This window comes from Balaenoptera physalus (assembly GCF_965194825.1).
Source record: "Balaenoptera physalus genome assembly, chromosome: 12".
NCBI classification, from domain to species: Eukaryota; Metazoa; Chordata; class Mammalia; order Artiodactyla; family Balaenopteridae; genus Balaenoptera; species Balaenoptera physalus.
The window spans coordinates 75,967,986-75,983,706 of NC_138897.1; the positions used below are offsets into that span (position 1 = coordinate 75,967,986).

The following is a 15,721-nucleotide window of genomic DNA, read 5'->3' on the forward strand; positions in this document are numbered from 1 at the left end:
CACTGAGGCTGATTAACAAAAACACATCAAATTCTTTTACTTCTGAAGTCTCCCCTTTAAGGGGAACCAGAAAATAGAACATTCTTTTTTGGAGGGAAGGGGATTTAATTTAAAAAACCAAAAACCCAAAACCAAAAAACTATAATTAGTCAAATACTGATCTCAGGCCCTGTGTGCGGTGGGCCCAGTCCTTGACTGGTTGCATCCCTGCAGCAGCCCCGCCTCACCCCAGGGGCTGGGGTGGCACCAGGAGGGCCGCGGGGGGAGGCCAGCGGGCCCCTGCCCAGCCCTCCTCCACAGGCGGGCGTCACCACTGCAGGAAGTCCCGGATGAGCTTCCAGAGCTTGGTGACCCACAGGTTGACGCCCAGGTCCATCAGGTACTGGATCTCGGGCGTGAGCATGCGCCGACAGAGCTGCGCGTGCCGCCGCCCAATGCTCTTCTTGAGGTTATAGCCCAGGATGGATTTGGTGCCCAGCGGCTGCCAGGGCTGCATGGCCGAGTCCTGGATGGCGGTGGCGTCCACCGCGTGGCCGCCGTCGATGCAGATGCGGCGCATGCGCTCGTTGGCGCGCCGCAGGGCGGCCACCTCGCGGGCCATGCGCTCGCGCCCAAAGGCCTCCACCTTGCGCCAGAAGCTGGCGTTGAAGTGGCGGTAGAGGCGGGCGTCCAGCACGTTCCAGGCCGTGGCGCGCCGGTACAGCTCGCCGGAGAGGCGCGGCACTGCCGAGGCGCGGCGGGCATTGAGCTTGAAGTAGAGCACGTCCTCCAGCTCCCAGCACAGCAGGTCCTTGAGCAGCACCAGCGACTCGTCGAAATACTCCTGCAGGAGCACGAGGTGGAAGCGGCGCTCCACCTCCAGGATGTGCTCCTGCACCTGCGGGCTGCGGGGGTCCAGGTCGCTGTCGTAGCCCAGGTCGAAGAAGAGCAGGTTGCGGAGGTAGTGGGCGTTGTAGCCGTGGGGGTCGTAGTAGCGGTCTGGGTCCTGCAGGAACTCGGCCAGCTTGTCGCGGCCCGAGAGTTTCCACGTGAAGGGCACCACGGAGCCGAAGTAGTGGAAGGAGGACTCGAAGAGGCGGGCGGGGTCGCGGAGCACAGTGATGAAGGTGGCGTTGGGCGGCACCAGGCCCCGGACCTCGTCGTAGTGGAAGCGCATGTGGTTGCAGATGATGTTGAAGCAGGCCCCGGGCCGGTAGTCCTGCACCAGGCTGCGTGCGAAAAAGGCCGGGTAGTCGAAGTCGTTGCGGCCGTTGGGGAAGGCGAACTTGAGCCCGTGCTTCTGGCCGAAGCGGAACAGGATGTTGAGCAGCGTGCTGCTGGCCGTCTTGTGCGTCTTCATGAACACGATGTCGCGCCTCGGCTGGCAGCCTCCCGCCGAGCCGTTGGCCGGGGTCGGTGCCTCTGGCTCACTCAGGGCGGGGGAGCAGGGTGCTGCGCCCTCGGGGGTCCTGCCGGGGATGGAGTGGTGGCAGAGCCTCAGGACTTAGCACCCCGGGCCCCGCTACCCCAGGTCTAGAGAGCGGGCTGCTGGGGGTGGGGTGTGTGGCAGGGGAGCCCAGGGACCCAGATGGGCCTGCGTTCAGGCTGCAAGGCCTGGGTCAGTTGTTTGGCTTCTCTGGCCTTTCTTTCCTCATCTGTGAAACGGGGACAATAAGCCTGTTCGTGGTGTTGCTGTGAGGACAACAACACATCTCATTCATGGCCACTGTGAAGTACATTTATCATGAATTAGCATTAGGTAGGACCACGTGAAACTTTGCAGGCCGAAATGGTCAGTTATTAGCAGTTTCCTCTCGTTCGACTTAATACCTCCAATTAAGGGCACAGGCTGTGCTGCAGCCTGGGCAGAACAGCCCCGTGGGGAGGTGGGGTGGACTCATGGTTAGGAGCCAGGCTTGGAGGCAGACAGACCCCAGTTTGAATCCAGGCCTGTACCAGCTGTGTGCTCTTGGACAGGTCCTCCCCACCTCCTGGCCCCATTGGAGCCCACCGTGCAGATGGTGTTATTTGATTCTTATGCTCCATGTCAGGCTCTGTTACTATACCCACTTCACAGATGAGGACACTGAGGCCTAGGGTTCCACAGGGTGTCCTGCTCTCAGTGGGATTTCTGCCCGGCACAGCATGATGCAGGGCACAGTGTGGCCACCCAGGAGGTAACCGTGATCACGGGGGCAGGAGCCAACCCTCCCCCACCCCCAGCCCTCGGCTGCCCAGCAGGGCCACTCACGTGGAGGCCAGGCCAGTGTGCAGCGGGGGGACGGCGTAGGAGTACAGCAGTAGCAGGAAGCTGGTGAAGAGTGCTCCCAGCACCAGCCCCTTGGCCATGGACTCCCAGCGCTTCTTCTGCGGCAGCGGCATCTCAGACACCTGTGGGGAGTACAGAGCAGGGAAAGCGTTAGGGGGCTGGCCCCAGGGAGCCCCCACCACCATCTCAGGCCTGGCTGGCTTGAGAGGCAGCCTTCAACATTGGGACCTGCCTTTGCCAGCTCTGTGGCCCCCCAGCAGGTCCAGACAGGGACAGAGAGCCACTGGGCTGCAGATGGACCCGCTGGGCAAAGCCAATGCAAAGAGAGGCTAGGGAGTGTGGCAGGGAGAAGGTTCTGCTGCCTGGTTCGGTTTTAACTTTTAAGCTGAGTGCTGCATACGTGGGTGTTCATTAGTTTATTTTTTACACCTTTTGGGGCTTCATAATGAAATCATGTCCTAGGTAAAAAGGAAAAGAAGACCCTTTCTCAGTGCTCTGTCCCCCCAGGCCTGGGGCCAGGTTTGTCTACAGGGAGGGGCCTGGGCCTGAATCCCTCACCTTTCAGAAGGCCCAGCCAGCCCACCTGTCTCCCGTGCCACCCTTCCCAGCTGCCCAGTGAGGGGCCAAGGCTCCTCATCTCTCCTTACTGGCCCCCGTGCCCATGGGGTCTGTAGGGGAGCCAGATGGAGAAACTGAGGCTCAGAGCGAGGAAGGAGAGGGCTCAGATCACACAGCCGGCCCGGCCTCTGCCCACACGCCATTTTTCTCCAACTGCCGACAGGCTGGATTAACCGGATAAGTATGTATTTCAGATAAACAACAAATAGGGACTTTCCCACATGCCGCGGAGCAACTAAGCCCGTGTTCCACAACTACTGAGCCTGCGCTCTAGAGCCCGTGTGCCACAACTACTGAAGCCCGCGTGCCTGGAGCCCATGCTCCGCAACAAAAGAAGCCACCCCAATGAGAAGCCTGCGCACTGCAATGAAGAGTAGCCCCTGCTCATGCAACTAGAGAAAGCCCGCGTGCAGCAACAAAGACCCAACGCAGCCAAAGATAAATAAATAAATAAAATTTAAAAAAAAACCCACAACAAATAAAACTGTTTTTAGTATACATGTGTCCCAAATATTGCCAGGGATATAGTTATACTAAAGATTATTCAATATGTCTCTGAATATCAAACTTAACTAGGTGTCCTGGTTTTTTTGTTTGTTTTCAGTTTGGGGGGTAGTAGGTTTTAGGTCTAACTGTGGCGACCCTGTCGGCAGGGGGCTGAGGCCTGAGCTGTAATGGGGGCAGTTCAGGCTAAGCCATGGGGGGTCCAGGAGAGAGCTGGGACTTGGGGGCCTTCCCACTGCCCCTTAGCTGCAAAGCCAAGGTCCAAAACTTTCCACTGCTGCTGTGGTGCATGCTGCACTAGGCCCTGGGCCCCAGAGGCCAAGAGAGATCACGCGTGCTGCCCCGTGATCACACACATGGCACGTCACCACTGACCCTGCGGCCAGAGGTCAGCCAGTCAGCCTGGAGGAGGACCCCATGTAATTCCCCCTGGAAAAGTGACAGGAGGCACGTACAAACCTTTCCCAGAGAATGGGTACTCCAGGTCTGCCTGACCAGTCCCTGAGTTTTCCGCTTCTCATCTACAAAGTTGTCCTCACAGGAAAGGACATGAAGAAGAAATTTGCAGAGGAAGGAACTATATAAGAGGGAATTTGGCTTCCCTGGTGACAATGACATATCTCTGTTCACTCTTAGGTGGGCAAGGTGGACAGGGTCAAGGGTGGACGAGAGTGTGAGAGCGTTTCCGGTACGCCTATCAAAGGAGGAAGGTACAAGCTCTTCCAATTCCAACTATTCTGCAAAAACACTTGGGCAAAGTCACCCATGCAAGGGTGTTCATGGCGGTTTGGTCAGAAAAAAGTTAGAAACAACCTCAGTGTCCATCAGCAGGGCACCTGTTCCACAAACCAAGGCCCCTTCCTAGATGGAGGCCTCTGTACCTGCTGAACAAAAAAAAAAGAGGAAAAGAAAAAGAAACAAGGTGGAGCTGAGTGGACTGGCTCGAAAACACACCATGATCTACTAATGTGGAAAAAGAAAGTTCTGGAACACTATGCCCCCAAATCCATATAGGCAATAGGTAAATATACATAGGCCCAGAAAGAAACCACTGGAGGGGCATATTCTAAGTTTTAACAGTGGTATTCTCTGCGTAGTTGGGGGAGGGGTATAAAAGGTAATCGCTTTCTATATTATGCATTTCTGTAAGGGTTGCATTTTTTTTAAGGAGCACGTATTACTTTTAATCAGAAAAAGGCAATAACATGTATTTACTATATTTAAATAATAGATAAAGCTTGCGAGGTGGGGAAAGTCAGCTAGCGAAGGTCTGGTCACAAAGAGGCCTCAGGAGAGGGGAGGGGCCAACCTGGAAGCCCCGGGCCTGTGTTTCAATCACAGGAACCCCTTGGAGCCTCCGTTTCTCATCTGTTAAGTGGGGAAGCTGGTAGTGCTGGCTTTTCCTGAGATGGGGCTGGCAAAACGACTAGCGCATAGTTATCGCTCAAAGAGCGTGGGGACCTGCTCCGGGTTCCTGTCTTTGTCGCCCTCGGGGTGGGCTCCCCCTGAACAAGGAGTGGCTGCCCCCCACCCCGACCAAGCACAAACCTGCCCCCTGCCTCAAGTGACCCCACCAGCCTCCTGTACCTCAGCGGTCCCAGCAAATATCAGGACAGAGCCCTGGGCCAGGCCAGAGCCTCAGATGTGAGCCCCAACCCTGAGTGGGGCCCTGGGCCTCGGTTTCTCTGACTTTAAAATGGAGAGGGGTTCGGATTGCTGCCCTCTAAAAAACCCCGGGGCCCACTCCTGCCCCAGGAGCCCCACTCACCAGGGCACTTTCCAGAACTCTGGGAGGCGGCTGGCAAGGCTCTGTGTGCAGGTCAGGCAGCAGGGGGCAGACCAGCCTCCCAGGACCACCAATCAGGCTCTGCCTGGCCCCGCCCAGGACCGCCCCCTTGACCCCCATCACTGCTTCCCTCATTCGTTTGTTCATTCCCCCACTTTGGCTTCCTCAAAACCAGCCGGGCCCTGCCCTGCTAGGTGCCAGGCCCTGGGCCCTTTCCACCCTCTGGTTTCACTTTTGAGCCCTGTTACGAGCCAGGCCCTGGGATGGGGTCTCCTCAGAGCATCTCACTGACTCCACCCAGCTATCCTGGGAGGCAGACCCCACTGTCACACCCATTTTGCAAATGGGGAAACCGAGGCTCTGGGAGGTGACGTGACTTGCCCAGGGTCGCAAGGCAGCGGGCAGGCCTGGGATTCGAGTTCAGGTCTGTTGGCCTGCAATGTGCATCTTCCCGTTTGTCCATGGCGGCCTCTGCCTGGCATGTCCCAGGCCCAGCCCAAGCCCGTGGGAAGGAGGGTGTGCACAGCTGGATGTTCCATCACAGAAGGCTGAGGCTTGCAGGCAGCTGACGGTCCCAGGTCTAAGTCCATGGGGTACCAAGGACAATCTCAGCCTGGCCCGAGCCTCACGGCCTGTAGCCTGGAAGACAGTGCAGCAGGGAGGCTGAGGCTCAGAAACGGCAGAGCCACCATCAAGGTCACACAGTGCAGCAGTAGCAAAGACAGGGCCAGAACCTGAGTCTCCTTCCTCTGCTATGGTGGTGACAGTCCCCGGCACTCAGGGCAGACCATACCCCCTCCCTAGCCCACCCTATCTATTCCTCTCCTCTGGGTTACCCTAGCCATATCACCCTCCATCTGTGCCAATGGCTGGCTCCAGGCCAGGCCCAGCAATCCTCCTGTTTGGCTGGACCAGCACACTCCAGGGAACAAAGGAGAAACAGGACTCATCCCCCACACGGGGATGCACACGGGGAAACCGAGCCCGGGATGGTGAACCTTCTGACCTACAGCATCACCACCAGGCAGGCCTCAGTCCCAGTCCTGCTCCCCCCAGGGGCCCGTGCACGGGGCAGAGGAAGACACACTCACCCCCGGCCGTGTCTGGATGCCCCTTTCCTCTCCCTGACTGAGCCACATCTGACTCCCAGGCTGCCTCTGCGGTCACTGGGAAACAGGAACGCTCCAATGACACCCAGGAGTGTGCTGGCTGGCTCCCTCATGCTCTAGTGGGTGTGAATATTCATGAGTTCCCTCCCCGGGGAGAGCAGGTGGCATGTCCCTGTACCCTGCAGGTGCTGCCCTGGCCCTCTGCCCCCTGGGTGGTCCCCAACCCTCTCTGGACCTCAGCAGCCAGGCAGCTCCTTCATCCAAGGGCTCAGCAAGGTCCCTGGCGTCCTTGGGCCAAGGACAAGCAGCCGCAGAGCCCTGCAGAGAGCCTGGGACTGGCTTGAAGGCCACGGGAGAGACAGGGAGGCAGGTGAGTTTGGGGAAGCTAATTTCTCCTCCAATCACATCTCATTTAAGTCTCACAGCTACCCTATGAGTCAAGTACCACTGTTAGCCACTCCCCAGGTAAAGATACCAAGGCTCAGAGAGGTGAACTCACCTGTCCAAGGTCACACAGTTAGCAAAGAGCAGACAGAACCAGAGTCAAAACAGGGACTTAACAAACTCTAGGGCTTAAAGATGCCAAGACACAACCTGAGACCAAGGTTTGTCTAAAAAATCTGTGAGAGCCCAGAGAACAAGCAACTCAACCTGGAAGGCCCCCTGGAGGAAGAGTACCTGACCAGGGCTGGGAGGATGAGTCTGATGAGATTCCACCTCTCTGACCTCCAAATCCTTCATCAAAGAAGTACAGTACGGAATCCTGCCTGTCCTGCCTCCACCCTGTGTGAGGGATGGTGGCACAGGACACCCTGGACCAGCCTTGAGGGATTTGGGCCGATCGGAGATGCTGATCCTTCCCAAGGTCTCCGTAGGAAGAAGCAGGTCTGGGGGCCAGAGGCCCTCGGGCTCAGCCCAGGCACTAGAATCTCTCGCATCCTGTTCTTAGCTGGGTTCAGGTCTGTTCTCACTCAGCCTTGCCCATGGACAGAGGGTGCCCAGAAAAGCCCCCCGCATCCTTCTGTCAGCAATGATGCCCAGAGCCCCCAGCATGGCCCATGCGTGGGGCTCTAGGGACCCAGGTATCACCATCAGTTATTAATAATCACTACTGTGACGGTCATTTATCCCACATCGAGCACTTTCATAGGACGAGCAGCTGCCAGTCCCTCCCAAGGAGCAGCAGGCGTCTGACAGTGTGCTCTGAATGCTCCTTCCCCCAAAGCCCCACCCCGCCGGGGAGCAGCCTGGCAAGCACCCAGGAAACAGGGGAGGCCCAGAGTCCTGATCTCCCTGAGCGCTGAACCAGGTCCAGGGCACGGGATAGAGGTGTTTTATCTTTTCTGGGCTGAGCTAGCTTGAAGACGGATGCATGGGAGAAAGTCGGGGCAGAGCTGGCATCAAATAGCAGACATGCTGGTTTATGAGCGTGGACCCTGGACCACAGTCCAGTCCTGTGCTCAGGACTTCCCATGCATCATGCACCCTCATAATCTTTGCAGGGAGTCCTTTAGATCCCCCACTTTATTGTAGATGAGGAAGCTGAGGCACAAGGAGGGGAAGTGACAAGCCCAATGTCACACAGGGGTAAGAACCTCGTCCATGTAGGAGTGGAGTGAAAGCTTTTGAGCAAGAGGTGAGATCGTGGGAGGAGTGGGAAGCTAGTAAAGAAGAGCCACGTAAATATTTTATTGACACACATATATATCTGTAACAGTAATATATAGTTTTGAAAAAATTAAACGTTGAAAGTTTCATATTTCTAAATATTGTTTTTGTCATAGTGGATCAAGGCCAACAATAAGGAAGAATCTGTTGCTTCTGCTCTTAATATTTCTATTTGGAATTTGATCACTTCCTTTTCTCTTTAATAACAACCCTACTCTAGTAGCCAATGTATACATTGCATTGTATACACTTTATTCAATTAATTTGATTCAACTGATTTTCATACAGTTCTTTATTAGCTGGCCTTTGGGGTTAGACTTCCACAAGCACTAATGGTACAAAAACTTCATTTTAGAATGGCAAATGATCATCTAATAAGAGTTTTGCTAGGAAAATTATTTGAGGAATGCTAGAGGATGCCTAAGGAACATTCTGATCCAGTGACTCTCAAAGTAAGAAGCGGAATATAAGATAAACTGGCAAAGATAGAGGGAAATTTCAGTGTAGCATAACATAGGCTTTTACTTTTTTATTATATATTCATTTACATCCAGAAAAATGAAGATGAAATTCTAAAGATGCAAATGCATACTAATGCTCTAATCCTATTGTCAACACCAATTAATTTTGTATGCAATTTTTGTTCCAGAAATTTACATTTCCTCTCCCATAAAATTAGTCTAGAGGCTGGACAAGTTACTAGTAACTAGTTTTTCAATTATGATAAGTGACCCATAGCCTAAAACTGGCTATAATACACACATAACACTCTGAACAGCTTCCTATACACAACCAGTTGTAAGGCTTTGTATAGATATGCCTTACCATCTTGCAGACATTCAGTTTTAAAATGTAAATGGTACAGGATATTGATAAACCAATTAGTGCTGATGCAGAGCAAATTCCTCTTTTATCTCAATTACAACATGATAATAGTTCAAGATAGCTTAAATCTGAGACAAGGGCAACTCAATAAAACAACAGCATCTTGACACGGTAAAGAGGAAAATGTGACTCAATTACTGTTTTAAAAAATATCTCAAGAACTTTGGCTCTTTTCATTGCTTTTATCAAAAGCTATGATATAAAACACTACTCTGATTTTTTGCATATTTAGTAAGCAGTTTGGGGAAGTATGAAGAAAACACCTCAATAAAAGCATTTTCTAAAGTAAGAAGTGTTTGGGATTAGAAGATGCAAACTATTATATACAGAATGGATAAACAACAAGGTCCTACTGTATAGCACAGGGAACTATATTCAATATCCTGTAATAAACCATAATGGAAAAAGAATATGAAAGGAATATATATATTATATATATATATGTATAACTGAATCACTTTGCTGTACACCAGAAACTCACACGACATTGTAAATCAACTATACTTCAATAAAATAAATTTAAAAAAAGAAAAGAAGAGCCACATGAAACCAAGCTTTCCAGAGTGGTAGCGTTGATTGCAGAACCTGCACCTCCAGCCCTGCCAGAGGGGTCTCTTCCCCCAGTGTCAGTGACGTCGGCTCCGGCTGGTTCTGCCCCCACCGGAAAAAAACTGTTGTAATTATAAAAGCAGCACATGCTCAATGAAAAAAAGTTCAGACAATTACAGAAAAATATAAAGAGGACAGTGAAAAGAGCTCCATCCCCAGAGGGCAGCACCCTTAAAGCTTCGGCACAAGCCTCCTCACATTTTTTCTGTCTATCCATAGAGGCAATAGGAGGGGTCTCTGTTGGGGAGCACATTTTGTTTTTTTCACATATCAATAGACTGTGGACATCATTTTGTGATCACAATGAGTTTTAAACTGATCTGTTCTGCAGGTATTTACTGAGCCCCTGCACTGTGCCCAGCACTGGGGTGCATGATGCCCGGTGCACGGAGCTCGGGCTCTCAGTGCTGAACGTGAGAGAGGAGCAAGCTGACAGCTGCGGATGCTGTGAGAGAGGACACACTGGCAGGGCTTCCTGGAGCACAGAGAAAACACCTGATCCAGCCTGGAGGCGGGAGGAGCGCGGCCAGGGAGACTTGCTGGGGTAGGGGGCCCCAGCGGCAGGAGCTACAGTGTGTTTTCCAATTTCCAAAGGCAGTTAGTTCCTTTTCTCCCTGGGTACATGGCTAAACTACATTTCCCATCCTCCCTTGCAGTTCAGTGTCCTCATGTGACTGAATTCTGGCCAGTGGAATATGAGCAGAATGAGAGCTGATGAGGTTAAGTGGTCAGATCTTCTCTGCGGTCTCCTTTCCCACTTGCTGGATGAATGTGGGGGGTCTCTAAGGATCTGGGGGTGGGCGGGGCCATGAGATGGGAGGAACCTGGGTCTCTGCATTCCTGCTCACCAAACACCTGATTGGATTCAGGAAAATGACAACTAAACTGCCATTGTGTTAAGCCTTTTAAAACTTGGGGCTTATCTGTTACAACAGCTAGCATTAACTAACGCACCTGTTACCCTAGAATAAGCAGGCAAAGAGAAAAGCATGTGCAAAGGCCCAGGGCAATTGAAAAACTAACAAATATTCAGCCTGGCTGGGAGTGTCCAGTACGTGTGCATGTCAGAGGTTGGGTGGGCAAAGGAGATTAGCAGTACAGCCAGAAAGGGGGCAGGGGCAGGCAGGACATTCAGGGCCTCAGGAAACATGCTAAGGAATCTGGCTTGGATCCTGTCAGCAGTGGGGAGCCCTGGGAGGGTCTTCAGAAGTAGAGTGAGGAGATGGGCTTCCCATCAGGCTGCCGGATAGAGAATGAACTGTAGGGGTCGGAAGGAGCGGGAGAAGCAGGCACACCTAGATGGTGGCTGTTACAGCTGTCCAGGTGTGAAGGGACCTGGACCAAGGAGAAGTCTGGGAACAGACGGGAACCATCTGTAGGTCATGGCATGGACAGCATTTGGTGGGTGACAGGGTGTGGAGAAGGGGAGGAAAGAATCCCTGCTGGGGTGACTGGCTGGCTGGGAGTGGAGCTAGTTCCTGAGTTAGGGGAGGCTTTGAGAGGGGCAAGTTTAGTATTGGGGTTAGAGGGACAGCGTCGGTTTCAGTTTAGGACACATTGAATCTGGGGGATGTGTGGGATGCCCGTAGAATGTGCAAAGAGCAGGAGGAGCCCCTGCTTAGAGCACAAGAGATCTCGGGGGAGAGAGGTTGGGGGCCATGGGCACAGAGGTGGGAATTGAGGCCAGAGGAGGAGACGGAGTCACCAAGGAAAGGGTGAGGAAGGAGAAGACCCCTGCACTTATGGGAACAGGGAGGGAAAGAGCCCCCCAAGGAGATAAAGGGCCTCCAAAGACATCGGCTGCAGAACATTCTGTGGAACCACTGCTCCTGTGAACCATTCCCTGACTGATGGGCATCCATGCTGTTTGTTCAGTGCGCACACATAGGAACAGGGCTCTGGCAGAGAAGGTGGTGGAGTGAGGGTGTCCTAGGGCTGTTTCCTGTGGCTGGAAGGGAATCTTACGGGGACAATGGAGGAGACTTTAAGAATAGAGCAGAAAGACTCTCCCTACAGTGCTTAGAATGCATATTTGACAGCAACTGTTATAGCTCTAAAAGTGCCCGTCCTCAGACCCAGCACTTCTACCTGTGGGAATTTGTTCAAAGAAGAAAATCTAACAAGAGAGCTGAGACGGAGCACAAAGATGTTCACTGTAGTATTATTTAGCGAAGGGGAAAAATAGAAACAACCTAAGTGTCCAACAAGAGGGGATGGTTAAAAATATGTGACATTCATCCAAATGGTCTAATATGTCCTCATTAAAATGATGCCCATAATATATAATGAAGTAAAAAAACACATATATATGCACATATGTGTACACACATACACACACATAAATATATACTTACACACATATAATTTTGTTTTACAAAGAGTCTGTATTACTTTGGAAAAAATTAAAATTAAAAATAGCAACATTTCTATTTTGAAAAATTGCAGTCTGGCTGGAGGAGGAGGGAACCGTGGCTAGTCTGAACCATGCCCCACCTTGTTGTGTGACCACGGCGGGCATGCTGCCCTCTCTGAACCTCAGTGTCCTAAAATGGGGAAGAGACAGCAAGGGTCTGGGACAAAGAAGAAGCTGGAAAGTGTGAGCTGCACAGTTGAAGGTGCAGATGGAGAGGTTGGCCCTCCATCCAGGAGTGCTGGGGGACTGACTTGCAAGAATCTGGAAGCTTCCTGCCTCTGAGACCCTCTGGAGGGGGTGCCGGAGTAGAGATGGGGAGGATCTCCCGAGGGGCACTTGTCAAGGAGCCCTGACATCTTGCTCCTACTGCCCCCTTGGCTGGGGGAATGGCTGCAGCTGGGTACCGGGCCTGGCAGCTGATTAAGAAAACTTTTTGATTTTGCGGGGTCAATCACCTATTTCCACGGTTCCAAATGGCAACCTCACAGACATGCTTAGTGTCACCTGCTAGCTCATGTGACGGCGGGGAGACCGAGGCTCAGAACTACGAGCAAGCCCACAGGTCTTGCCTCGCTGCTTTGTCCAGGCAAAATCACCACCCCTCCTGATGGCAGATTTGAGTCGCCCCAAAGTAGCTCTAACTGAAGAGTGGCAAAACACACGTTAAGCAAGTAGTCAGTCCCTTCTTTATTAGCTTCAAAATCACCGAGAACCCCTCAGGTGAGTATGTGAGAGTTGGTAGTATCATTCTCCATAACTTCTAGCATGACTGAAATGTTTTTTAAAGGGATGTCATGCACTTGTTTGCATAAAAATATGTAAAATATAAAGGTTTTTTAAAAGGTGCTGAGCACTTGCTATGCACAATGCCCTGGATCTGCCCGCCGGCCTCGCTAATCCTGGAGAGGTTTGCCTATAAATCCCAGCTCCCCAGCTGGGCGACCTTGGGCAGGTGACCTCCCCTCTCTGAGCCTTGGTTTCCTAACAAATGGGGATACGTCGACCTTCTCATGGGTTTGCTGTGAGGATCAAACGGGATGAGGCATAAGGAGCCCTTTGCACACACCTCGGGTTATTATCATGACCCTTCTAGATCCACCTGGCAGGAGAGGCAGGACCCGCCAGTACCATCTCCTGGAGGGCCACCCTCCCCATCCAAGCACCCATACTTCCCATGCTCCAGACCCAAGGTCCCTGACTCCCAGATTTCACATCTGAGAAAATCAAGGCACAGAGAGGGAAGGACTTGCCTAGGGTCCCATGGCAAGTCTGGGCACCACAGAGATCAGATCTGGGGGTGCCCAAGCCACACCCCATCTCTGCCCTGGGGCTGGCAGGTAGAAAAGCATGTTTCCTCTGGAACCCCACTTCCTCTGAACCATCACTCCTCACCTGGCTATTCCCTGACCCCAGCCCGCTGACCCCCATGGGCGCTCTGCTCCATCCTGCCCTCCCTGTCTGGAGTAAGACAGGGCTCCTAAACAGGGATGGTCCATATTCCTTGCTCAGTCTGAGGGAAGCAAGAAGCCCTTCACAAGCCTGTTGCCATGCCTGGAATTCCAACATCTGTGTATCGTTCTCCCAGGTTAATCATTGCCTCTTTCACCAGGGTGACACAATTAGTCCCTTAAAGCCTAGAGGGAAGGACACACTCCTCCCTTGCTGGACTGGACCCATGCCCTCAAATATCAGACCCATGCGCATCAGACAAGGGGATGCACAGGAGCAGGCGTGCTTCTTTGTCCACAGGGATTCCTTCAGGCAGGGCTCTGCCCAAGTGAGAAGCAGGGAGGAAGCAGTCCGAGGTGGCAGCTGGGAACAGGGCTCCGTTGTCTCTGCTCCCAGGGTAGCAGCCTGCCCACCCCCCGAGTGTCAGGCAGAGCTGGGAGCTAGGGAGGCAAGGGGGGAGGGGTCCTGAGCTGGGGGCTGGGGGCAGCCATGGAAGATCTAAGAGGCTAGGACCCCAGAAGGGCAAACAGATCTTGAGCAAGGCTGGGGCCCTGAAATGGGGACTCGGGCAAGTTACTGAATTTGGAGTCAGTTTAGCCACATTTGAACTATGTGACCTTGGGCAAGTCACCGAATCCCCCTGAACCTCAGTTTCCCCCCTTGGATAATAGGGTTAGTAACAATGCCTCCTCTGAGGGGCAAGGGACAATGCAGCAGCATATGGGCTGCTCCAGCTCAGGCCTGCCCATGGCCTTACCCTCTCTGGGCCTTAGGTCACCCTCTTTGTAAAGGCAGAGGTTGGATTCTCCCAACTGCACTGTCCTCCTGAGGATTTCCATGGCACCTGTCACCGGGGCAACCCAGGTGATCAGGTGTCAGGCCTGCCGCCCTCTCTCCCTCCCTCCCACTGGTGTGGGTTACTGCAGCCAGATGTGTGCCCATCACCTCTCCTGCTCTAGGCAGGTGGGAGGGGGTCCCCGCTGGGAAGGAACCACAGCCTTGCTCTGTAATGTTACCAAAGCACCTTGGCTTGGCACCAACGGGCGCAGGCCAAGCTGGACCCCCTTTCTGAGCACTGGTCCAGGGAACAAGGGAACTGTTGGGTTACCTACGGGGCCATTCCTGGATACCAGAGTTCATCCCACTCCCACAAGCCTTTCCTTGGTGGCCTTGCACCCTAAGTGGTAGAGGACAGGGCCTTCCCCAGGCAGAGGGGATCCATCTTTTACCCTGATGCCCAGCCCCTGCTCTGACGGCCCCTCTTCTGGGGAGGGCTGGTGGGAAGAGGGAAGATCCCCGCCCCTCCTCCCCCAGGGCTCTGGCACCATGTCCAAGATTAATGATTAATGAACTCCCAGTTCCAGCCCAGCTTCAGCCCCACCCGCCCCAAGTCCAGGGACTGGGTAAACCCTGGAAATGGGACCCTGGGGAAGAAACCAAGGGCCGGGCGAGCACCAACCTGCGCCCCCGCCCCCCAACCCCAGGCCCCAGCCTTCCCACCCTCTGTCAGCCAGGACAGGTGCGTGGACCCTGAAGCGGTAGTGCAGCACTTCCTCACCACTCAGGTCGAGTCTGGCGCGCGCAGCCCCAGTTCCGGGCGTGGGCAGCGCGGGCCTGGATCCCAGGGGGTAGACTGAGGCAGGGCGCAATCTGGTGATGGGTGCTGGGCCCCCAGGACGTACCTTGTCCCCGTCCTTCTCGGCCTTGGCGTGCAGGCTCGGCCCCGGGCCGCGCCGCCCGGGCGCTTACTAAGGCGGCGGGGCGTACCCGCCGGGTCCCCCAGCTCGGCCGGGCCTGGACCATGCTCCCGCCCCCGCCGCCGCCGCACCCTCTCCGGCCAGGTGCTGCCGCCAGCCTGGCCCGGCCCCCAAACCCCCCCCTCCTCCGGCGCCGCGGCCAATGGGCGCCCCGGGCCGGGGCCCCCTCCCCTCCCCTCCGCGCCCGCCCGGGTCGCACAGAAGCCGCATTCAGCGCGCCGGGGCGCAACATCGCGCCCCCGCCGCTGGCCCAACAAGGCGCGTTTGTCTCGGATGTGCCAACGGGGCCATTGTCCTGCCGCCGGACCCTGAGGCTCGGCCGAGCTCCCAGCTCTGTAGAGGATTCGAGGGTGCCTGGGAAACGGGGTGGCGTGGTGATGGTGAGGGCAGCCCAGCTCTGGGAAAAAGGAGGAGGCTACACTAGCTGCTTAACTTTATTCAGTGGAAGATATGGCCTCTGGCTCTAGAGTCAGTGCAAACTGGGGACACATTTTTGGTATCTGAAATGTGGATGAGAGGATTAGGGGCGGTCATACCACTGGGAGGTCTCAGCTGATGCCCCCCTCTCCAAGGTGCCCATCACTGAGCACAGTGCCATCAGGATGCAGGTGCCGCATTCAGGATCTGACTCTTTCCAGTCCCAGGCTTCCCTCCTTCACCCCAGAGGAGCAGGCC

General features: G+C 54.2%; 1 protein-coding gene across 3 annotated transcripts; it reads right to left on the bottom strand.

The window, feature by feature from the left end:
* Window positions 1-12: 12 nt before the first annotated feature.
* GAL3ST1 (galactose-3-O-sulfotransferase 1) lies at window positions 13-15,125 on the bottom strand. Of its 3 annotated transcripts, none has more exons than XM_082418487.1 (3): window positions 14,972-15,125; window positions 2,231-2,370; window positions 13-1,448 (listed from the first exon to the last, which is right to left on the bottom strand). In XM_082418487.1, exons 2-3 carry the CDS (start codon window positions 2,359-2,361, stop codon window positions 308-310), a joined length of 1,272 nt encoding a protein of 423 aa, XP_082274613.1. In that variant the 5' UTR covers window positions 2,362-2,370; window positions 14,972-15,125; the 3' UTR covers window positions 13-307. The 3 variants fall into 3 exon arrangements, with proteins under 3 accessions (XP_082274613.1, XP_082274612.1, XP_082274611.1); XM_082418486.1 differs by lacking the exon at window positions 14,972-15,125 and adding an exon at window positions 6,248-6,338; XM_082418485.1 differs by lacking the exon at window positions 14,972-15,125 and adding an exon at window positions 5,139-5,803.
* Between the last annotated feature and the right edge of the window lie 596 nt (window positions 15,126-15,721).

What these genes read in the sequence shown, in the direction of transcription:
- GAL3ST1 (XM_082418485.1), bottom strand. Translation starts at nt 5,303, where the DNA reads ATGAACAAACGAATGAGGGAAGCAGTGATGGGGGTCAAGGGGGCGGTC. An exon ending in GAGTTCTGGAAAGTGCCCTG is followed by an intron (nt 2,371 to 5,138) that starts GTGAGTGGGGCT and finishes TACTCCCCACAG; the next exon opens with GTGTCTGAGATGCCGCTGCC. An exon ending in CACACTGGCCTGGCCTCCAC is followed by an intron (nt 1,449 to 2,230) that starts GTGAGTGGCCCT and finishes CATCCCCGGCAG; the next exon opens with GACCCCCGAGGGCGCAGCAC.